Source organism: Myotis yumanensis, unplaced genomic scaffold (assembly GCF_028538775.1).
Source record: "Myotis yumanensis isolate MYYU_CA2020_CCGP unplaced genomic scaffold, mMyoYum1.0.hap1 SCAF_13, whole genome shotgun sequence".
Classification (NCBI taxonomy): domain Eukaryota; kingdom Metazoa; phylum Chordata; class Mammalia; order Chiroptera; family Vespertilionidae; genus Myotis; species Myotis yumanensis.
In genome coordinates this window covers 7,810,819-7,835,441 of record NW_027223764.1, presented here as the reverse complement: position 1 = coordinate 7,835,441, position 24,623 = coordinate 7,810,819, and the positions used below count along the sequence as shown (strand labels likewise).

Below are 24,623 nucleotides of genomic sequence, written 5' to 3'. Positions count from 1 at the left end.
TTTTCATCCATGTAGATGCTGCCCTCCTGGATCGTCGGCCTCCTCCTGCTGGCCACCGTCAGAGGTGAGGGTGCTGTCCCATCCCCGTGGGGAGGAAGGGACCGTGCCTGGGCTGGCCTCTGGGTAAGGCAGATAGAGGCCTCATCATCATTATCATCATAATGAACAGCATTATCATTATTTCAACAAAAACAATTGCCACCTCTTGGGGAGTGTTGATGCTGTAGCAAACACAGGGCAAAGTCTTGGGCACAGATGACCCTGGGGACCCACCTGCCCTTTTCCTCCAGCAACTGGCTGTGATGGGGTGACCCAAGTGGTAGGCTGTTGAGCAGCAGATTGGGGGACTGTGGTCTCGACAGGCCCCCAAGTCCCTCAGTCCCTTGCGAGAACAACTGCATGTCTGAAGCCTAAGCTACACGGATGTGTCCCGGGGAAAACTGTCCTGCCGGGCCTGTGACAGGAGTGCCCCCTCTGGTCCCTCCCTCCCCATCACTCCTCTCTGTTGCCACTTCTCTCTCTCCAGCTCCAACCTGAGCCTTTCTTCTGGCCTCCCTTCTGCTGGGCTTCCTACTGCACCACAAGTCCTACTTTCCTCCACACCTCGCCCAGCCCACTCTTGGCCTCCCTTCCATCTTGGCCATGCAGCAGGACCTGACTCCAGAGAGCAGAGCCCACCTGGGTCTGGCTGTTCCTCAGGCCTTTCAGGCCCCTCTTGGTCTCCTTTGCTCCTCTTCTGCCTCCTCCTGCCCAAAATGTGGGCAGCACAAGGAGATAACTGCCTGCGCTCTCCTCGTCCTTTTCCTGTGGCTTCCCCATGGCCCAGCCTCTGTTACCCTGGCCCCCCTGTATCCCCTCCAATTTCCAGGCAGCTACACCAGGGCCTCTGACCACGCATCATACTTACTTGTCCAGGTTCAGGCACCACTCCCTATCCCATATCTCCACCCTTCCCTTCATTTCCACTGTCACCCAAGACTAGAATGCCTGTTACCTCTCAGACCCACCATCCCGGTACTGCCCCACTCCAACCCCCACCTCTTCCAGGCTCTCCTGCCTCTGAGCCACCCACACTGGGTTCCCGAAAACACCTTCATGGAGCACAAGCCCCACCACACTCACCAGCACCTCCCATTCACTATCCACCTAAAAGCCCAGGTGCCTTACAATGGCCTTCAAGCTCCTGCATTTACCACCTGAAGCAAGACTTGCTTTAGTCTCAGCAGCCCTTCTTCCGGGACTGGTCCCTCTTCCTGGAAGGAAGTCAAGGACATCATGATACCTTTCCTGTTAGATTTCTTCTCTCTCAAGGCTGGGTTTGTACCTGATGTATCTATCTCCTCAGTGCCTAGCTTTATTCCCAATTAAACTCCCCCAGTTCAAATCCTGGCCCCCCCATTGGCTGTGACCTTGGGCAGCTTACTTTGTCTCTCTGTGCCTTGGTTTTCCCATCTGTAAAATGGAAGTAATTCCTTACTCATGGGCTATTTTGAGGCTTAAAGGGAATAATGCTGGTGAAGCGCTAGTGTGGTACCTGGCACAGAGTAAACAGTCTACTCTTGCTTCAGGTGGTAAAAACTGATGACTATTGTCAGTGTTTGAGTGAATGGCCAACCTCTGGCACCATCAGCTTCAGAATTGAGGAAGCCTAAGGGAGAAGAGCCATTGAAATCCTCTGGATTTGAGCATGCGCCCTCAGTGGGCACTCTCTGTGAAAATGCTTGTGCTGTACATAGAGGCAGGACCCTCAGATGTGGACGAGGTTATTTGGATGATCGGTTGCATGTATTGAGCCCCTGCTGTATACAGAATGATGCAAAACTCAGTCATCCCTGGCCTTAAGAAATGTACCTTTGCTGAGAACAACAGGGAAAACCTGAAATGGCAGAGAATAATTGGGGGGACAATGTGCATCTAGGGGTGACATGAAGACAAGGGGATCGGACCGCACCCAGGATCAGCTGCTGTGCTGGGTGTGGCGCCAGCATCAGGGTCCACCCAGCAGCATCTCTGAGCTACAGAATCGCAGGCGCTATCATACCTGATGCCGGGTGATGGCATGTAAAGGGCCGCCTGGGCTCTCCTGGAAGAGGTAGTTTTAAGGCAGAAGGTTGCCAGGAAGCTCAGCCAAACCCCCTCTGGCCTGATGATCAGGGGGAAAACAGCATGAAACAAATAGTGCCCGGTGCCCCCCTGTCCTCCCTGTGAATCAGAATCGCCCAGGGAGGCGCTGGGAGTGTGCACAGGCCATTCTTGTCTCCCTGGGATTTGGGGAGCACTGACAGCAGGTGGAGCCCAGCATTGGCCTCGCCAGCCCGGGCTGCTCCCTGAAACGCCTCCTGTGTAGCTGAGGCGAGGTCGCTCCTCTTCTGAGCTCACAGTGTCCCGTGTGCTGCTCTTTCTGCCCCAGGAAAGGAGGTCTGCTATCCACCTTTTGGCTGCTTCTCTGATGAGAAGCCCTGGACGGGGATCTCAGAGCGGCCCCTGAAGCTATTCCCCTGGTCCCCCAAGGACGTGGACACTCGGTTTCTTCTCTACACAAATGAGAATCCCAACAGCTTCCAAGTAAGAGGGGCCTGGCGGGACAGAGGGCGGGTGGAGTGGGGCGCCCACACTGGAGTCTGCACGGGGTTGTCTAAGGAAAAGGCAGGGCCGTGGGGCAGTCGGGGCGATGCTCCCTCTCCACTGGCAGCCACCTTAGCTCTCAGGATCAGGAACCCCTGATGAGGTCTATGGGTGCCGGGCCCAGAAACGCCTACAATCCACACACTATGCACAGGCCTTCCTGGCACTGACCCCCGGTCCTGGGAGGAAGCGGGTAGGAGCAGCATTTATACGGAATCCAGGCCTGGTGTGTCCATCTTCTTCCTGCCCTGGGGGTGGGAGGAGAGAAGCCGCTCAGGGAATGAGGGTGGGAGTGTAAGTCCTTCCTGATGAGCCAGAAGGCAGGTGTGGGAGAGGGACTTGTTGTTGTTGTTCATCCTCACCAGAGGATATTTTTTCCATTGCTTTTTAGAAAGGGGAAGGGAGGGATGGAAGGGGAGAGAGAGACTGAGAGAGAGAGAGAGAGAGAGAGAAACAGAGAAACATTGATACAATTACATGAGAGAGACACATTGAATGGTTGCCTCCCATATGAGCCCCAACTGGGGCTTGGGATCAAACCAGCAACCCAGGTGCAAGCCTTTGACTGGGAATCAAACCCGTGAACCTTCTTTGCATGGGCCAATGCTCTAACCACTGAGCAACTCTGGCCAGAGTGGGAGGGGCCATCTAACCACAAATGAAAAAAGGGCCTTAGGAGTAACCTCCAGTTCTCAGAAGGCCTGCGGGTGGAGGCAGGACAGGCTCTTCCAGGTGCTTAGAAGTGACCAGGAAGAAGGTGCTCAGAGCTCAGCTGCTCACAGCTCCATCCCTGACAGTTTGGAGAGCAGGTGACTGGCCATCCATCCCTGAGGCCAGCTGCCCTGGGATTGTAGGTGACAAACTCCCCCTTGCAGCCCCCAGCTGGGAGCCCAGTTGGTCTGGTTGTTGGGCTGTTTTTATCTTCTGATCCTTCCTCAGGCGTGGTGCCCAGGGGGCTGGTGAAGGGGCCCCTGGCATGTAGGGGTCAGTTCTTAAGTGCTACAAGCTTGAGGTGCCCCTCATGGCTTCACTGAGCTGCATCTCCCCTCCTTTTGGTGCTTCTGGCCTGGGGTCCTTCACTGTTTCTGTTCCAGGAACCTCTTCCACCATCTGGGGAAGCTGAGGGGTCCCTTCTCGGGATGATGTATTTAAATGTATGAAATAAAACACATTGGATTACAAAGGAAACCAATTAGATTGAAAAACAGTTATCAGGACATTTGAAATGATAAATATATGTCCCAGTCATATTTATGCTGCTTTATTATTATCTCACTAAATATCAAGATCCACGTGTTGGTCTAACTACGGCCACTACAAATAGTAATGAGAATAACTGATTTTAAGACATCTGCGACCACTGTCCTGTGACAGGAAAAATTCCCGTGACTCCCATTGGTGACAGAATGCTGTTCCCATGACCGTGGCCTGTTGCCAATTTCATAATTAACAGAAATGGTAGGAAGTCCATGAACGTGGACCTTGTGAATCCTGTCCTCAAAGCCCAGGGCAGGAACTCCTGTTCTAGCCCCACCCAACTTCGGGGGAGCTGATCCCGTGACCCAGTCTCCCTGGAACTGGCTCTCACAGGCCATTGGCTTGGAAAGGCCAACGTCCCAATTCACCTTTTCCACTTTAACCAGCGGATCTCCTCCACGGACCTGGCCACTGTGAAGGCTTCAAACTTCCGACTGGACCGCAAGACGCGCTTCATCATCCACGGCTTCATAGACAAGGGGGAGGAGACATGGCTGACGGACATGTGCCAGGTAGGGCCCTGCCCCCGGCCACTCCCCGCTGAGACCAGCACCCGGCACCCAGCTTCAAACACTTTCCATGTCACTGCCCTGAGACTGGGAACGCAGACCATCCAGGGACAGATGCTCCATCCTCAAATCTCCGAGGAATCCCCGGGTCCTCCGGAGCGTCCACTGTCAAGTTCTCCCGACCCCCTGACCTCTAGCCCAGCCTCTCTTCAGGAGACCAAAGAGACCCAGAGCCCAATCAAAACGCCCAAAAGCGGAGGCGTCAGCAAATTACCTGGCATTGGTCTCGGGTGGTTTATGTAAAGCCCCCGTGTGACATTAGAAACCCACGTAAACGTGGCCCCTAAGACCCTGCTGTCCCACAGAGCGCCCTGTGAGGGCGGAAAGGCTCCATGGCGTCATGTCCCAACCAGGAGCCACTGCTCCCCTGCGCTCACCCAGCACCTGAAATGCGGGGAGTTGACCAAAGACTTGACTGTTAAATTGTATGGAGTTTCATTCATTGTAAATAGGCACCTGGAGCCAGTGGCCACAGCATTGGATGGTGCAGTTCTGAAGGAATCAGGAATGTTAGTGATAAATCATTATTCATAACATGCATTTTCTGAGGACTTCTTCTGAGCCTGACACTGATCATTATTTCACAGTCTTTGTCTCATTTAACCGTCCACCACCCTCCCCTAGTAACTTTGTGAGAACAGTAGAGTTATTGTTCCCATTTTATAGATGAGGAAATTAAGGCAGCAAAAGTTCAACATTTGTCCAGATTTGAATTCAGAGGTGGGAATGCAAAGCCAGGTCTCCTGTCTATAAAATACCACAACCTTGTGTCTGTAGCTTTAGTTTTTAGGAGGTGCCCAGGGGCATGGCTTTCAGCTTAATCTGCACTGGGGAGACCTGGAGCAGCTTCTTCCCAAGGGTGGGCTGCTCCTCTGGAGGTTTGGGCGTTCACAGGTGTCCCCAAGTCCCAGAAGGACGCCATGTGAATGTGGAGCTGGGACAGTCAGGGGGACGTGTCCATCCCCAGGCCCTCGCCTCCAGGCCACTCCTCCCTGCCTTGCTCCCCGGGGTAGTCCAGGCCATCCTCCAGTGAACACAGGCTCTGCAGTGGCTCTTTCTGACAGTTATTTGGTCCCATCACGGAGCAGTCTGAGTTTAGGCAGCACACGGCGGCCACACCACATAATATAAAAGATGCACATGTGGGGAGAGTTGTAGCTGCCTCCATGTAAATGTCATCTTGTCTGTTAATACCTTCTAGCTCCCCCCTACGCATTGTTGGGAACATAACAGCAGCCCTCCCGTGGCTTCAGCACCTAGTACAGAGTCAGCAAACTTAGTACAAGTGGCAGCCAACTTCCTGTAAAGGACTGGGTAGTAAATAGTTCAGCATTTGCAGGTCATATGGTCTCCACTCAACCCTGTTGTCGCTCCAAAGCAGAGGGAGAGAGAGAATGTAAACAAAGGGGTGTGGCTGTTCCCAATAAAACTTGATTTATATGAGCAGGTGGATCTGGCCCTCCCATAACAGTGGGCTAAGCCCTGATGTAGTAAGCGATCCTTTTTCTGCCTGGCTGTGTCAATAACCATCTGGGAGACCTTCAGCCAATACTTACACCATTCCAGGCCTTAGTGTTCACATCTGTTAAGTGGGGATCAGGTACCGGTTCCTGGTGGAGTGGTGAGGATTAGGACAAGTGGGAGGAACATGAAAACTCTGACACACATGAGATGCTTGGTGGCTGTGAATTCCTGTGTCTGGAGTGTGCGGCCTGTGCCTGTTAATACATTGGATTCTCCCTCTTGTTTTTATTCCCCCAGAGAATGTTTAAGGTGGAGAAGGTGAACTGCATCTGCGTGGACTGGATGGGTGGGTCCAGGACAGAGTACAACCAAGCCGTCCACAACATTCGAGTCGTGGGAGCCGAGGCAGCGTTCTTAATACAAGGGCTGTCGGTAAATCCTCCTGAGCCCCATCCTGTGGGGAGGGACCCGAGGGGGCAGGTAGACCCCGTGCACCCAGAGGCAGCCTGGGGACTGGTGCACAGGGGCCGGGCCTGGAAGCCTGGACACACAGAGGGGCGTTTCCTAAAATGAGATTGCACCGTTCCCCTCCTGGAGTGTCCTGAAGATCCCTAGTGGAACCTGGGGCAAAGGAACCACTTTGGGCCTCAGTTTCCCCTTTTGAAATAAGCCATCCTTGGAGGCTATTCTGGGAATTGTCAGCCCAGAAGATGGGTCTTCTTTCTCAGAAAGGGGAAAGCCCCTTACCACCTTCTGGAAGGTCTATTCCTGAGCACCCAGAGCTGGGCCCGCTACCCAGGCTGTCCAGGCAGGCCCAGGCCCTGCGGGAGGGTACAGAGGATGGGGTGGGTATGGATGGAGCAGGCAGCACCTGGCCAGGCTCCCCAGGCCGCCTGCAGTGGACACAGAGGCCACTGCTCCACACTGTCACCGCCCTCTCCCCCCCTCGCCCCCAACCCCCTTTTTACCTCTCCCCCCCACACCCACACACCCCTCGTCCAGCCTGCACTTCGGAACTGAGGACTCTGGATACTGCGTTGGCCAAGCCCAGGGTTGGGTCACTCTGTCCTAGGGGTTCCAGGAGCCAGGTCTTTCCTCCCAAGACCTGTCCCCATCCCCTTCCGAGAGCCAGGGTGTCCCCACCGTGCCTGGGGTCCCTGATGCGCCATCCTTCCACAGACCAAGATGGGCTACCGCTTGGGGAACGTGCACATCATTGGCCATAGCCTGGGCGCCCATGCGGCTGGCGAGGCGGGCAGGAGGCTGAGAGGCTCCGTGGGCAGGATCACAGGTAAGGGGTGGGGGGGTGGGTAGGAGTGAGAGGGGCAGCCTATAGGGCAATGGAAGCCCAGACACAGGCACTTCTCATGGCCAACGGCGCCCCCACTGGTCATCCAGGGACACTGATTTTAAGTCCTGCCAGACTTAGATTTTAAAAATAAATTGCCATACATTTTCATGTGAATTACAAAAAATATAGGATTGTAAAGAAAAACACATTTATTAAAAAAGAAATATATAACTAGCACATTCAACTCATGACTTCAGGATTATTATTGCTAGAGTACGGCAGATTTTTGAACAGTGAAATGGTTTTTTAATACGAATTCATCAGTTCCACAAATAGTAATTGTCATGGCAGTGCCAGCTACAGGCAGAAAATGAAAGTCGCTGAGACCTGTCACAGGAAGCACGTGGTAGATAATAGAATGAATGAATGAATCACTAGGCAAATGAAGGTACACAAGACATAGACACAGACACCGCTGAGTCCCGTGTGTATGTCACTGTGCACACAGTGTGATGGCTGTCTCCTTTGCCCAGGGCTGTGTGCTAGGCATTGGAGGAAGGATGGGGGATTCATAGATTATGTTTATGGAGACTTTTTCAGATTGCAAAGTTCTTTCTCTTATACCTTTGCGTGGGGCTTTCACAATAGCCCCATAAGGTAGGTTGCTGTTATTCACACATTCCAGATGAGGAAACTGAGGCTCAGGGAAGACATGCCTTTGACCTTGAGCAGAACCTGGGCTAGAATATAGGTCACTGAGTCTGTGGGCCATGCCCCTCCCACCCTCTGCTTCTCTTTGAAGATGAGCTGGGCACAGCCCCTGCTTCAGGCAGAAAGCCGCGTGGATTTTGTGGGTCCAGGGGTTGGAACCTGGTTTGTCACTGTCCACCTCCCCCTTTCAGGACTGGATCCCGCAGAACCATGCTTCCAGGGCACGCCCGAGGAGGTGAGGCTGGACCCGTCAGACGCCATGTTTGTAGATGTGATTCACACAGACACCTCCCCCACAGTCCCTTACCTAGGTGAGTGCCTCATCCACCGCTTGGTGACCAGGGCTGTAACTGGTAAGAGTAGGTCCAGGGGTGGCATTCAACATGGTTAACTATAGTAATAGCTTGGATGCAACCAGTCAAAGTGGGTGCCATCTACAAATAAACAGCCAGCCCTGCGCCAGTGGTATCAGCCTGTGGCCCCAGGCAGGTCACACACACACTGGTGTAGCCTATGGACGGCTGTTGCTCAGTCCTCAAACCCTGTGACCTTCCCTAGGCTCCACTATCCATTTCTGCACTGGTGGTAGTGGGGCGGGGTTGGGAAGGATTAGGGGGGGTTGCGGGTCCTCAGTGCTGCTGCAGAGGCAGGAGAGGCTCCTCCCACCACTGCTGTGCTCACCAGCCAGAAGCCAGGCTCCCTGCACCTAGTGCTGCCTCCCTTGGAGGCGGGAGAGGCTCCAGCACACTCTGCAGCTGTGAGCCCTGCTTCTGGCTGAGCAGTGGTCCCCCCATGGGAGCGCACTGACCATCAGGGGGCAGCTACTGCATTGAGCATATGCCCCCTGGTGGTCAGTGCGCGTCATAGCCACGGGTTTTTTGGCTGTTCAGTCGATTTTCATATTAGGGTTTTATTATATAGCACTAGGGGCCCGGTGCACTAAATTCGTGCACGGGGGATGGGGGGTGGAGACAGATCCCTCAGCCCGACCTGCACCCTCTGTCATGTTCCGGGACTCTGGCCACTCTGGGCCTAGGCACAGGCCTACAGGCTTGGAGCTGCCTGGTTCTCGAGGCCCCATTTTATCAAGAGAACAAAGGAGGTGTTAGTTACAGCCCTCACCAAACCCAGTACAGTGTGTGTGTGCATACAACTGCCTCATTCATGTGCTTGCTTCACCCTACTGAATTACTAACATCTTGAGGACATAGCTCTGTCTTATCCTGTTTCACCTTCAGTGCCTGGCCTGGTGCCAGGGACCTGGGAGTGTTTTCCAAGTAAGTGAGTGAGTGAGTGAATAAATGAGTGAGTGAGCAAGTGAATGAGTGAATGAATGAGTGAGTAAACGAATGAGCAAGCGGCTATGGGGCGGCTATGGGGCGATGGCAGAATACCACCCGCCTACCAGCTGCCTGGAGCCCGCCCTGGCAAGTTCCCACCCTGCCTCTCGGCTGCCTGGCGCCTGCCCTGGGAAATTCCCCCCCTGCTCCCAGCAGCCCAGTGCCCAGCTCCCAGCTGCGTAGTTCCCGCCCCACTCCTGGTGAACCAGGCCCCCAGCCACTCCTTTAGTGAAAGCCAGGGCAGGCACGAAGCTTGGCTTCCTTCATTGGTCACTGGGACAACCCAAGCCTCCAGCTCCATAGCTGCTGCTATCTTTGTCGGGTTAATTTGCATATCACTCTGACTGGCTGGTGGATGTGGCTTGAACATAGTGGAGGGAGAGCTAATTTGCATGTTTCTCATTTATTATATAGGATGCATGACCTATACTTGCAAAATGCAATGTTAATGTTTGAATATTTTGCTCACTTCTTTTGTGGAAACTTTGGTTCTAGTTTGTGTTGTTGGAAACAAATTATATTCCTTTATTTAATGCTTCTAAAATAAAATGGGTGAGTTGTTGTTAGTTTAAGGAAATGAAAATTTAAAATAAATAATATTATGTAAAAAGTTAATATTACATAAACTCAATGTTCTTTTTTCAATATTTTCTTATGTAACCCTTCATGAAACAAGCCAACAAAGGGTATGTTTTTATTTATTTTTTAAAAATATATTTTTATTGATTTCAGAGAGGAAGTGAGAGGGAGATAAAAACATCAAAGATCAGAGAGAATTATTGATCAGCTGCCTCCTGCATGCCCCCCACTGGGGATCAAGCCCACAACCTGGGCATGTGCCCTTGACCGGAATTAAACCTGGAACCCTTCAGTCCGCAGGCCAACACTCTATCCACTGAGCCAAACTGGCTAGGGTAGGGTATGTTTTTAATAATAGTGATGGTTACCATGGGCTGCATTGAACATTTTGTACATACTCACTTGTTAATCATGGTAACAACCCTAGAAAGTGGGCATTATTATAACTGTTTCATAGCTGAGGAGACTGAAGCTTGAAAAGCTGTAGTAATTGCTCGAGATCACAGAGTATGTAAATAGGACCAGGATGTGATCACGGGTCTGTGTGCTTAAAAAGCCAAAGCGTCCAGCCATTACGCTGGGCTTTCAATACAATAATGAGATCTCATTATAACCTTCTAACATAGAAATCAAAATTTCAGAATGAGTAAAGGAATGGGAATTGCACCAGTCCTGATAGGTGTCTATGATGCATCATGGTATCAGGTTATATTAGTATTGTTCACAGCCTCCCAGGACAGATAGACAGACAGACACACATGCAAATACACATGGAGGCATGCTCCCTGCCTCTGCTTGCTCCCCCTTCCTTGTCTTGCTATGGGCTCATGTTGGAGAGGGATCTGCAAAGCCCGGTGGGGTGGCAGTGCTGAGGGGTCAGTTCGCCAAGAAGATTCTCATTCTTGTCCGAAGGAGTCGGACGCTCTCTGGGGCCATGACCTGGCCTTGGGACCCCTTCCTTCCCTGCTCACCGCCGCTTCCGATGTTTCAGGTTTTGGAATGAGCCAGAAGGTGGGCCATTTGGATTTCTATCCAAATGGAGGAGAGCAAATGCCCGGATGTGCGAAAAGTATCCTTTCTTCCATTGTTGATAAGAATGATTTCTGGGAAGGTAAGTGCATTAGCAAAGCAAGACGACAGTTCTGTTTTGGGGGAGAAGGCAGGATGCGTGGCCGGGCCCTGGTAGCAGTGAATTTGCCTCCACGTACTGCCTGCTCATTCTGTCCCAGGCATTGTCACAGCACCATGAGGGAATTACTCTGCTTATCCCCAGTTTACAGCTGAAGAAACTGGGTCCGAACAGTTATCAAACTTGCCCAAGGCCACCGTATATTAAAGTTCAATTTCTGGCTGCAAAGTCCCAACCTCATACCCAATAAAACCTGGGACCCTTGAGTCCACAGCCTGTGTCATCCCCCCTCATGAGGATGCTGAGGCCTGAGCTGGACGGGCACGTTGGCAAATACCAGTTCTAACTGTGCCCACCCCCACCCCAGCTGCTTGCACCGCTTGCTCCTTGAAGGGTGCCCACAAAGGTTTGGAGGGCTTTGACGTTCTTACCCTTTGCTGTGGGCAGGTGCTAGGACAGAAAAGGGACTGAGCTGGTAAAAGGACCGAGTGGGGACACGCTCCGTGGGTTTGGGGAGCTCGTGCATGCAGCGGGAGGCCTGGAGGTCTAGGGAGGATGAGGCCTGTGCGTGTCAGTGTCAGAAATTCCAAACCTGTAGAGAATTTGTATGCGTTTATTGGAGCCAAACGGACAACAATTGCTGGGCAGCAAAATCTCAACAGACTCAGAACATGCTCCGGAGATCGGCAGTTTTGTGTCTTATTTTAAACATTAGAATAAAAAGAGGAGACATAGGGGTTCCATGAAATCCACGGGTGGTAGATTAGGGAGGGGCAGGAAAGTAAAACTGGAAACCTCTGGAATTGGATAAACAGTAAAATAGAGGGCACATTCTTTTACATTGGTGGGAACAGGATAGCTAATGATCAACACTGACAGCACATAGAGGTGGTATTTGGGGAACAAGGTCACAGTGAGGGGTTCTGGGGTCTGGTGCTCTTATAAGGGGGTGCCCTGAGGCATCTGGAAAAGATGACTCTGATATGTAAAAGGTGTGTTTTCTTAGATGCAAAAAGAAAACAGTTTCACTTAAGGTAAAGGTTCCTTGTCTCCCTGGCCGGATGGCTCAGTTGGTTGGAGCTTGGTCCTGTATACCAAAAGGGTTTTGGGTTTGATTTCTGGTCAGGGAGCATTTGGGGTGAAACTGATTGATGTTTCTCTCTCTCCCTTCCTCTCTCTCTCTAAAATCAATAAACATATCCTTGGGTAAGTCTTAAAAAAAATATATATATATTGAACTTTGTCAAGGAAGCTATAGGCCTGGGACAGGACTACCCTCCATAACCAGCTTTTAATTAGGAATTTTTATGTTCAGCCCACCCCACGTGGTTACATTCAGCCTCTGAGTTTGTAAGGCCACCATGCAGGCCTCCCCTGAGTTTGTCAGGTTTAGTATGTGGCCCCTTTTTTGTCCGCATGAGGTCTGCGTTTACATGAGAGACAGGCTCAGTCCCCCTATGGTTAGGTGACTTACAGTGCCACCTCCATTACCTGTCCTTGTCTGGCCTCTGCTCTTCTCCTGTTGCCTCTCCCTGGAGACCAGGCTTCATCTCCCCCTGCACATGGAGGTTTGAGTCTGCCATCATTTCATTTTAGTGTTTGTCTCCGCTGGGAGTTTCCCGGGCATCCCAGACACCCCAGTACCCTGCTCAGGGCTGGCCCAGAGCAGGCGCTCAGTACAGCCCACTCCACTGAGCAGAGAGGCCTCTGTGGCATTGAATATTCCATGTGCTTAATGTGAACGAATAGAGTGGATAAAGCAGTAGCCCACATCCACCGTCAGCCAATGGAGCCTTTGAGCGCTCTGCCTAGAATCAGGTAACTCCAGGGAAGACCCAGCTGAAGGAGCGCTGAGTCACAATGAGGCTGCCCCTCCCAGAAGCCACCAGCAGGGCCCACATAGTAGCAAGGAGCCCAGCTTTAATTAAAGAGGCAATTCAGAGTGAAGAAGCCCAGAGTATGTGCGTCTATTGTGTAGGCTTCCAGTCACCCAGGCGCTGGGCTGGAGGAACAATTAAATCCACTTGCCCCTCTATTATGGATCCCAGGGCAGCAATTCTGGATGAAAGAAACAATTAAGGTGGAAACAGGTTGTGTTGTCTGGTGATGAGTGCTGGTGCAAGAGTCCCTGGGCCAGGGGCAGGCAGAGCTAATCCACCAGCACAAAGAGGACCCCAAACCTCCCAGAAGTGGTCCCAGGTATGTCTGGGTCACTGTGCATCACGCCATGGGAGGTTTTGTACCAAGGAGCTGGAGAAATGAAAAAAACTAAAACAAAACAAAACAAGAAAAAAAATTTTTTTTAAATAAGAGGACTTGGGTTTAAAGGAAAGGGTGGTAGATAAAATGCAGTGACACAGTAGCCTAGGGCTCAGGGGACCTTGGTCTCCACTGCTTTGACCTCAGGCTTTCCAAGGAGGAGGAATTTCTCAGCCTGGGGCCATGGGCACAGAAAACTGCATTCCTGGGACAGGCCCTGCAGGGATGGTCCTTGGTTCTCAAACTGGGGCCCTCTGGCCCAGCCCTGCCCACAGTAGCAGGAGGTCGGCCTTCAAAGGGACAGGTTTTAAAGAGGGAATGCACTGCTGTCATGTAAGCATGAAACATTGTCATGTCAAAGTCAAGATGCAGGTTTCTCATGAAAAATCAGAAGACCAAGCAATCTGGGCCTTAACATTCAACAACTGGCTGACAGTGTAAGATTCCTTTTGAAAACTATTGCCTCTCTCTCTCCCTCTCTCTCTTCCCCCTGCCTCTCTCTCTGTCTCTGTCTTTCCTTACTGTATATATTTTTCTCACTCTTCCTAAGGCCACCAGTCCTCATCCTTCACTTCTGTCAGATGCTTGGCCGCTGGAGGATAGAACACATGTCCTTGTTAGAACTCGTCCCTCCCCAGGACATGCACAGCTCCAAGCAAGCCCTGCTCAGCACACGGGCACGTGGTGGGTAGAGGAAAGCGACCAGAGCCAAACCCCAGGACTAAAGAAGCCCCCAGATACCACCTCTATGTGCTGTAAATGTTGATCATTAACTATTTGCCCAAAAGTATGTCAAAGTCAATGAGAACTTGGAATTGTGACCGAGGCATTCGGGAATGCTGACACCCCTCTGAAATGAGGAGGTGACTCCTTATTCAGATCAGAACTTTCAAGCTTCAAAAGTGAGAGTCTCCTGTGAGCTCCTGTGGCTTTTGCTTCCTCAGGAACCCGAGACCTTGTATCCTGCAATCACCTGAGAAGCTACAAGTACTACTCCAGCAGCATCCTCTATCCCGACGGCTTCCTGGGCTACCCGTGTGCCTCCTACGAGGAGTTCCAGGAGGTGGGACTCCCCAGGGGCCTGGGGAGGGTGGGGTGGCTCTGTGGTTGTTGGTTTTGTCTCTGTGGCTTGGAACAGAGCAGAGATGTAACTCCACGACTAGTAAGAGGAGGTGCTGGTAACGCTGAGCCTCGCAGAGCCTTCTTCCTCCGGGGGGCGGGGTGGGCAGGCGGCGCATGGCACAGACCTGAACCTGGGGGGCCTTCCCTAGATCCCCAATTTTTCATTCTGAAAAATTCTCAAAGGATACCTGGACAGCATGGGTGAGATGGATGCATTAATCAATGGATGGAGAGTAGATGGACAGATGAATAGAAAGATGATTAGATGGATGAGTCGAGGATTGAAGGAGGGAGGGAGGGATGGATGGGAAGATGAATTGATCAATTGAGTGAGTGAATGAGTGAAAGGCCTACCACTCACACACAAATTTTTGTTTTTCCACTAGAATGGCTGTTTTCCTTGTCCAGTCACAGGATGCCCCAAAATGGGGCACTATGCTGACCAATTTCAGAGGAACACCAGCGCCGTGGGACAGACGTTTTTCCTGAACACAGGAGAGAGTGGTAACTTTACTAGTAAGTTTCCACTGTACCCATTTAAAAACTGCAAATGATTTTAAAAGGTGTATCAACCATCTTAGTTAGGACCCTTGGTAGCAATGGATAGAAACTCAACACCAGCCAGCTTCAATGATAATGGAAGGACGGTAGGATGGCATTTGTCTTGCCTCTCACGTTCACCCCGTTAACCGATAATCCTGACCAGTGGAGTAGGTGGACCGTGAATGGCCCAGGCTGGTCACATGTCCACCCAACCCTGTGGCAGGAAGGACAGATCCATGAACCGAAGAAGGCAAGATGGGGCAAAGGCACCCCGTGATTACCCTCCATGCTAGACCCCCTGTTTACACACACGTGAGCATGCTGTGGTTTTTGGTGTTATTTTCCCCAGCTTTCACTTAAAAAGAAGATAGTAAAAGCAACAAGTTTTGCTTGATATAATTAATATTACATGATGGCTGAACAGAAGAGCATGTATTTTCAAAGGGAGATTTACATTGAAAAACATTAATGCAGCACTTCACAGAACACTGTTTACACACAGTATTTCATGTAATACGACACCTAGCATACACAATAACAGTTAGGGGTATCTATAAAGTCTTACATGCATATTCCTTTAAATCAGAATGCACCTTAGGAAAATGCTTGCATGTTTGTGGGAGAAGGTATTCAAGGATGTTCACCTCAGCATTAATTTTAATACAAAAAGAATGTTGGGAGAAAAATAAATATCCACCACTTGTTAACCATCAAATCCTGTATGTAACCATTCAAGGAAGGATCTAGAAAACCTCTAGGGCATGTTAAGTAAAAAGGCAAATAGCAAACCATCACGTAATATATCCTCTTCCAGTCAGGGTCTCTGCAGAAGACAGAGCTCATTCAAGTGGTTCAAATGAGGAGCCCTCACTGGAGGGCCCACTTTTGGAGGAGTGGACGGGGTTGAAAGAACAAAGGAGGGATCCTGAGGTGCCCAGAATCTAGTGGCTGCGAGGCTCCAGGAATGGAATGAAGGCAGCTACTGCCAGAACCTGGTACTAGAGCAAGGAGGCTGCAGGGGAGCAAGCACCTCCATCTCCCTCCTCCTGCTGCTGGCCACCCGTGCAAGCCTCTGATGGGCTGAACCCAAGGGAAAGCTAGTGGCAAGGACCCCTGGGGAGGCCGACCTTATGGAGCACAGGACAGGACAGGGAAGTGCGGTGAGTCAGTCTGGCGTGGGGATAAAAGAAGAGAATAGAGAAGAGCAGTGCATACTCTTTACAGAAGGGGAAAAAGCCTATGTATTTTTAGGGATTTCAAAGAGGAAGGGAGAGAGAGGAAAATATAGAAACATCAATGATGAGAGAGAATCATTGATCAGTACACCCCTACTAGGGATCGAGCCTGAAACTCGAGCTTGTGCCATGACCAGGAATCAAACTATGACCTCCTGATTCATGGGTCAACACTGACCCATTGAGCCATACCATACAGGCAAAGCCTAACTTTTTTTTTTTTTTTTTTTTTTTAATTTTTCTCTTAAAGTATTACAAAGGGTATTACATAAGTATCCTTCCCCCCCCCCCTTGACAAACCCCTACCCTCCCTTACCCCCCAGTGTCTTATGTCCATTAGTTATGCTTATATGCATGCATACAAGTCCTTCGGTTGATCTCTTACTCCCCTCCCTCCTGTCCCCCAACTCTCTCTGGCCTTCCCACTGCAGTTTGACAATCAGTTTGAGGCAGCTCTGCCTCTGTATCTATTATTGTTCAAAAGTTTGTAATGGTCTTTATTATCCATGAATGAGTGAGATCATGTGGTATTTTTCCTTCATTGACTGGCTTGTTTCACTTAGCATAATGCTCTCCAGTTCCATCCATGATGTTGCAAATGGTAGGAGTTCCTTCTTTTTAACAGCAGCATAGTATTCCATCGTGTAGATGTACCACAGCTTTCTAATCCATTCATCTACTGATGGGCACTTAGGCTGTTTCCAGATCTTAGCTATGGTGAATTGTGCTGCTATGAACATCTGGGTACATATATCCTTTCTGATTGGTGTTTCTGGTTTCTTGGGATATATTCCTAGGAGTGGGATCACAGGGTCAAATGGGAGTTCCATTTCCAATTTTTTGAGGAACCTCCATACTGCCTTCCATAGTGGCTGCACCAGTCTGCATTCCCACCAGCAGTGCACAAGTGTTCCTTTTTCTCCACATCCTCTCCAGCACTTGTCGTTTGTTGATTTGTTGATGATGGCCATTCTGACAGGTGTGAGATGGTACCTCATTGTTGTTTTGATTTGCATCTCTCGGATGATTAGTGACTTTGAGCATGTTTTCATATGTCTCTTGGCTTTCTGAATGTCCTCTTTTGAAAGGTGTCTATTTAGATCCTTTGCCCATTTTTTGATTGGATTGTTTATCTTCTTTTTGTTAAGTTGTATGAGTTCCCTATAAATTTTGGAGATTAAGCCCTTATCAGATATGACGTTGGCAAATATGTTTTCCCACGAGGTGGGTTTTCTTGTTGTTTTGTTGATGGTTTCTTTTGCTGTGCAGAAGCTTTTTATTTTGATGTAGTCCCATTTGTTCAGTTTCTCTTTAGTTTCAACTGCCCTAGGAGCTGTATCAGTGAAGAAATTGTTTTGGCATATGTCTGAGATTTTGCTGCCTTTGTATTCTTCTAGAATTTTTATGGTTTCCTGTCGTACATTTAAGTCCTTTATCCATTTTGAGTTTATTCTTGTGTATGGTGTAAGTTGGTGGTCTAGTTTCATTTTCTTGCATATGTCTGTCCAATTTTCCCAACACCATTTATTGAAGAGACTATCTTGGCTCCATTGTATGTTCATGCCTCCTTTGTCAAAAATTAATTGAGCATATTGGTTCGGGCTAATTTCTGGACTCTCTATTCTATTCCACTGATCTATATGCCTGTTCTTGTGCCAGTACCAGGCAGTTTTGAGAACAGTGGCTTTGTAATACAGCTTGATATCTGGCATTGAGATCCCACCTACTTTGTTCTTTCTCAGGATCGTTGCAGCTATTCTGGGTCTTTTTTTATTCCAGATGAATTTTTGGAGAGTTCGTTCTAGATCTGTGAAGAAGGCCATTGGTATTTTAATGGGAAGTGCGTTGAATGTATAGATTGCTTTGGGTAGTATGGACATTTTAATGATGTTGATTCTACCAATCCAAGAACATGGTATGTTCTTCCATCTGTTTATGTCTTCCTCTATCTCTTTTTTCAACGTCCTGTAGTTTTCTGAGTAGAGGTTTTTAACCTCTTTAGTTAAGTTTATTCCTAGGTATCTTAATTTTTTTGGTGCGATGGTAAATGGGATTGTTTTTCTGATCTCCCTTTCTGAAAGTTCACTATTGGTGTATAGAAATGCCTCAGATTTCTTGGGGTTAATTTTGTATCCTGCTACATTGCCAAATTCATGTATTAAGTCTAGTAGCTTTTTGATGGAGTCTCTAGGGTTTTGTATGTATAATATCATGTCATCTGCAAATAAGGACAGTTTTACTTCCTCTTTTCCAATTTGGATGCCTTTTATTCCTTCTTCTTGCCTAATTGCAATGGCTAATACTTCCAGTACTATGTTGAACAGGAGTGGTGAGAGTGGGCATCCCTGTCTTGTTCCTGTTCTTAGGGGAAATGGTGTTAGTTTTTGTCCATTGAGTATGATGTTGGCTGTGGGCCTGTCATATATGGCTTTTATTATGTTGAGGTATGATCCTTCTATTCCCACCTTTCTGAGAGTTTTTATCAAAAATGGGTGTTGGATTTTGTCGAATGCTTTTTCTGCATCAATTGATATGACCATGTGGTTTTTTTCTTTCAATTTGTTTATGTGATGTATCACATTTATTGATTTACGGATGTTGTACCATCCTTGCATCTCTGGGATGAATCCTACTTGGTCATGGTGTATGATCCTTCTGATGTACTGCTGGATCCGATTTGCTAAGATTTTGTTGAGGATTTTGCCATCTATGTTCATGAGGGATATTGGCCTGTAATTCTCTTTCATTGTGATGTCTTTACCTGGTTTTGGTATTAGGGTGATGCTGGCTTCATAGAATGAGCTTGGAAGCGTTCCTTCCTCTTGAATTTTTTGTAGTAGTCTGAGGAGGGTAGGTTTTAGTTCTTCCTTGAATGTTTGGTAGAACTCCCCTGTGAAGCCGTCTGGCCCTGGGCTTTTGTTTGCTGGAAGCTTTCTGATGACTGCTTCAATTTCTTCCATAGTTATTGGCCTATTGAGGTTTTTAGATTCTTCCTGATTGAGTTTTGGAATGTTGTATTTTTCTAGGAATTTGTCCATTTCCTCCAGGTTGTCCAGTTTGTTGGAGTAGAGTTGCTCGTAGTATTGTTTAACAATCATTTGTATTTCTGTGGGGTCTGTTGTTATTTCGCCTCTATCATTTCTGATTTGGTTTATTTGGGACCTCTCTCTTTGCTTCTTGGTGAGCCTGGCTAGGGGTTTGTCAATCTTGTTTATCCTTTCAAAGAACCAGCTCTTGGTTTCATTGATTTTCTGTATTGTTTTTTTGGTCTCTATTTCATTGATTTCTGCTCTAATCTTTATTATCTCCTTCCTTCTGCTCACTCTGGGGTTTTCTTGTTGCTCTCTTTCTAATTCTTTGAGTTGTAGAGTTAGATGATTGACTACCATTTTTTCTTGTTTTTTGAGATAGGCCTGTAGAGCTATAAACTTTCCTCTCAGGACTAAAGCCTAACTTTTTATACAGTCATTTGTGTGTGTGTGTAAATGCTCATAGAGAGCTCTAGTTCATGGTATCCCAACCTCAGCTCTACTGGAATCCGGGACTGGATCACTTGTTATTGGGGGGCTGTCCTCTGCATTGCAGTATGTTTAGCAAATCGGTGACCTCTACCAGCCAGATGCCAGGAGCCCTGCACCTACCCACCCCATTCCCTGGGTGTGACAATCACGAACATCTCCAGACAATGCCAATTGTCCCCAGGCAGCAAATCACCCCGCGGGGCTCAGTTAAGTCTACAGACCAAACTGGGAAGACCCTGAGATGGAGGGCAGGTGGACAGAGCACTGAGAAAGGGTTTATTCATTTTTAAAAATTGTCTGTGTTATTTTTCCACTGAGAATATGTCCATGGCATGGGAAAATAACAAAAATAAAAACAAAGAAGGCAACAGTAAGTGATTTATCCAAATGTTGTAGCCCAGACATCTCCCTCTCCCAGTGGTCTTTCTGGTACAGTCCGTGGTGGGCACCTGGGTACACGGGTATAGTAACCAGCCGCCCTCCATCCATCAGAACACATACCTGACTGGGTTGGGAAGAGATTATGCTGAGCTGCAATATTTACTTCCCCCTGAGTCCCTCACCCCACCTACCACCAGAATTCCTGGGACCCCAACTGAATTGAAGGAAACCATTCGTTATATTTGCCCCTACCTCCCACTCATGGGGGATTCAGAGCTTGGAACAAGGATGCTCCCATGGGTCATTTTCCCCCAACAAGATGAGTTCATTGAACTGATAGTACTTTTCTTTGCACAGGTTGGAGATACAGGGTCGCAGTCACACTGGCTGGAAAAAAGGAAATGAGTGGGTCCATCGGGATTGCTTTATATGGAAGCAATGGAAACTCAGGGCAGTATGAAATCTTCAAGTAAGTCTGATAGTAAAGCGAAATGACCACACTTTCCCTAATAGATTATTAATGCAAGATTGGGCATACACTTCTACATACATCTAGCCAAACAGAACCTTTGAATCCTAGAATGTCAGAGCCAGAAGGAAGTCTCTTAGCATCTAATTCAATCACCCCATAGGAGAAGAGGGAGGACCAGGGAGGAAGCACTCGCAATTTTAAAAGCTGACTCCTTCTGGATGGCCAATCACTGCTTCCTCCTGCTGAAGTTGTGGGATTGCTGTTGTTGTTCTTTTAATTTTTTAAAATTTTATTTCAGAGAAAGGGGGAGGAAAAGAGAGAATCATCAATGATGAGAGAGAATCATTGATCAGCTGCCTCCTGCAGACCCCCTACTGGGGATCAAACCCACAACCTGGGCATGTGCCCTGACCAGGAATTGAACTGTGACCTCCTGGTTCATGAGTCCACACTCTACCACTGAGCCACACCAGCCAGGCCCTGCTTAAGTTTTATGAATATCATGTTCTCCTTAGACAAAGCACATTTATATGGCAACTCCTTCCCATCCCACACACACTCCATCCCCCACTCAGACTGTGTTCCATGAGAAGCCTGAAGCTAGCTTCCTATTGCTATGGCAGACTCAGCTTCTAACTCTTGTGGGTATATGAGGCGATTGGTAAAATGTATTGGAATAACTGTGCTGTAAAATTAGATTCTGTTTTTGCACTAGGTTTGCATAATAATTTTCATGTTAAGTAAAAGTTCTTTGACTACTTGCTATGCTACATATGAGATGCCCACAGATGACCCCGGTTGAAGCACATGCATCCTTAAAAAAACATAACAAGTCCTGCAGTGAAATTAAAGGGTCAATATGCCGCCCCAAGTAGTTGACTTCCCTCTAGGTACCAATCAAGACAGTGGACATCTAGAGTCCAGTATTATTCTAAAGGTGTGTTCTTCACAGATACGTTTGTGTTTTAGCGGCCCTGGGTGTGTATGGAGGCAGTGAAGGGAATTGCAGAAAGCCAACAGCAGCCATTATTTGGAGTAACAACAGGTTGCTATCACCCTGGTATTCATCTATCCAGCTGATAGAACACTTTATGTCTATGTTTGCAGAGGATCCCTCAAACCACGTACAAAATATGTGCGTGACATTGATGTGGACATCAACGTTGGAAAAATCCACAATGTTACGTTCCTCTGGAAAAAACGTTGGCTAAATATCTTCCAATACAAACTGGGGACTTCGAATATCACAGTGCAAAGTGGAGAAAATGGGACTAAGTGAGTATCTTTCATTGCACCTAAGTCTTGTTTCTCTATTTCCTTATCAATCTATCCCTGCAAACATACATGCATACATTCCATCACCCACCCATCCACCTACATATCCTTCTACCCACCCATTCCTTCATCCCTTTCTCTCCATCCACTTAACCACTGACCTATCCACTTATTCATGCAGACATTCATCTACTCAACTGTTCCTCTCAACTCTGCATCTTTCCAACTATCCATCTTATTTACTTGGAAAAATCAATCTTCGTTTTCCTTAAGCCAAATTCAACTTGGCTGGAGCAAGACATCAATTTTAAGGCATGGGTTCAAGAAACAGGACAATAGGAGACTCTATTTTATCTCAGACAAGAAGGAAAGCACCAGGCAGTAGCTGTAGGAAATCTCGGGGTTAATTTTTTTGGGGTGCATTTTTTCATACAAATTGTTTTGTTTGGAAACTGTGGCCTGAGAGGAATACAGACTGTGTGAGGATCTAGCTCACAGTGGCAAGCTCTTCTCTTGCTGAGAGGATAGAATCTTACTTGGTGAGAGTAGGGAGAGAACATAACAGTGTTTACAATATGGCAAGAAAAAAGGCTACCTTAATAGAGGATGATACAAAACAACAGATGTCACCGCCTTAAGGAAATTCAATCACCGTTCAACTGCTCTCATGTTAAGGTGAGAAGAGTGGGTTTGCAGAGTCACACAATGTGTCTAAGGCCACTCAGGAAAGCTAGAGGGTAGAGTTTTTGCAAACTATTTTCAAAAATACATATGAAGACCTTGCTCAACTGCATGACTTAGCTGTGCTGACAGTACATGGTCATAGTCCCCATTCCTGGGCGTGGTGCTGGAAGGGTCAGAGGTCACTGAAGCTGTGTCAGTACTTTGTTTATTCAAGAGCAGAGCTTGAGCCTGAGGCACAACCAGGACTTGACCTCAGTCCTCTGACCTCCAATCCAGCCACATTCTGAAGCTGAGCCCTGAGGGAGGCTCGTCTTTAGCAAAGACGCCCACAGGAAAAGGAGGAGGCCAGGTGTCCTGCATCTCATGGCTGGGTTGTTGCCCCAACTGGGCGGGCTTCACCCTCTTCAGGAGTGACACCCCTCCATGGTCTTTCCCCCCCAACATCTCTATGGAGATATAATTTTCATAGCCTGTGTTCACCCATTTAAAGTATACACTTCAGTGATTTTCAGTATATGTGCAGAGTTGTGGAATCATTTCTAAAGTCAATTTTAGAACATTTCATCACCCTTCCCAAAAAACCCACACCTATCAGCCATCATCCCATAACCTCCCACCCCTTTTCTCCAGCCCTGGGCAACCTGATTTCTATTTGGATAGATGTTCCTATTCTGGACATTTCGTATAAATGGAGTCATACAATATATATGGTCCTTTGTGACTGGCTTTTTTCACGTAGCATAATATGTTCAAGGTTCATCCATGTGGTAACATGTATCAGTACTTTATTCCTTTTTACTACCAAATAATATTCTCTTATATGGATATACCACCTTTTATTTATCCATTTAGAAGTTGATGGACATCAGGCATGTTACCACTTTGGGGCTATTATGAATAATGCTGCTGTGAACATTTATGTACAAGTTTTTGAGTGGACATGTGTTTTCATTTCTCTTGGATACATACCTAAGAGCGGAATTCCTAGGTTATGTGGTAACTACTATGTTTAACCTTTAGAACAGCGGTTCTCAACCTTGGCTGCACATTAGAATCACCTGGGAATCTTTTTAAAATCCTGATTTCTGGGCCTCATCTGCTTTAGAAGAACGGCCAGACTGTTTCCCAAAGTGGCTGGCACATTTTCCATTCCCAGAAGCAATGTATGAAGGACCCCCCAGGTTCTGAACTCTAGGGAAAGTCCCCTCTTGGCTGGTGGGGGCACCCGAGTGCCTAAATTCATTGCCAGGCCCACCCAAATCCACAGGTTTTGAAAATCTGTGGTTAACACAGCTGATTCACTTTCAGCTTGTTAAAAGGCCACGGGAGGAGAGCGTGTTCTTTAAGGGGTTTTGCTTAGTAAGAACCACCTGGAATGTGGATGGTGTAGCCCAGCCTTTCAGTCAAAAAGGTGTGAACTCCAGGGTTTGGCTAAATGCTGTTTACTCACCTGAGGGGACATTTCCACGAGCTGCCAAGCCTCACGCTGAACATGTTCTCCTCCGCAGGTATCATTTTTGCGGTGATGAAACTGATAAAGGAAACCAGTTACAGACCCTTCTTCCTTGTTGAGAATGTGGTGCTCTTGCCCTAACCGGTTTGGCTCAGTGGATGGAGTATTGGCCTGCAGACTGAAGGTTCTCAGGTTCGATTCCGGTCAAGGGCATGTAACTTGGTTGTGGGCACATCCCCAGTAGTTGATTGTGGGCACATCCCTAGTAGCAGGAGGCAGCTGATCAGTGTTTCTGCCTCTCTATCCCTCTCCCTTCCACTCTGCAAAAAATCAATAAAGTATATTTAAAGAAAAAAATGTGGTGCTCTCTTGTATCTTTGTGGTAATAAATGTTTAATGCCCTCGGGTTGACATTGAGGTGTTGGTTTGCCATCCTCCGGGTTCTGAGGTCACGTTTTGGAAATGATTTTTCGGACTAGAGCCCAGGCCCTGGCCAGTGTTCTCAGTGACTAGAACACCAAAGGGTCTCGGGTTCAATTCTTGGTCAAGGGCACACACAAGGGTTGCAGGTTCCATCCCTGGCCCTGATTGGGGTGCTTACGGGAGGCCACCACTCAATGGGTCTCTCTCATATGGATGTTTTTTTCCTCTCTCTCTCCTTCCCTCTCTCCCTTCCACTCTCTCTAAAAATCAATGGAAAAAATGTCCTCAGA

At 48.2% G+C, this 24,623-nt stretch overlaps 1 protein-coding gene across 1 annotated transcript; it reads left to right on the top strand.

Moving 5' to 3' along the window:
• Window positions 1-24,178, top strand: LOC139021426 (pancreatic lipase-related protein 2-like). Its single transcript, XM_070431808.1, has 12 exons — window positions 1-64; window positions 2,411-2,565; window positions 4,269-4,394; window positions 6,213-6,347; window positions 7,095-7,206; window positions 8,109-8,228; window positions 10,828-10,947; window positions 14,169-14,287; window positions 14,733-14,862; window positions 20,384-20,495; window positions 21,606-21,773; window positions 23,966-24,178. Exons 1-12 carry the CDS (start codon window positions 16-18, stop codon window positions 24,027-24,029), a joined length of 1,410 nt encoding a protein of 469 aa, XP_070287909.1. The 5' UTR covers window positions 1-15; the 3' UTR covers window positions 24,030-24,178.
• The last annotated feature ends 445 nt before the right edge of the window (window positions 24,179-24,623 follow it).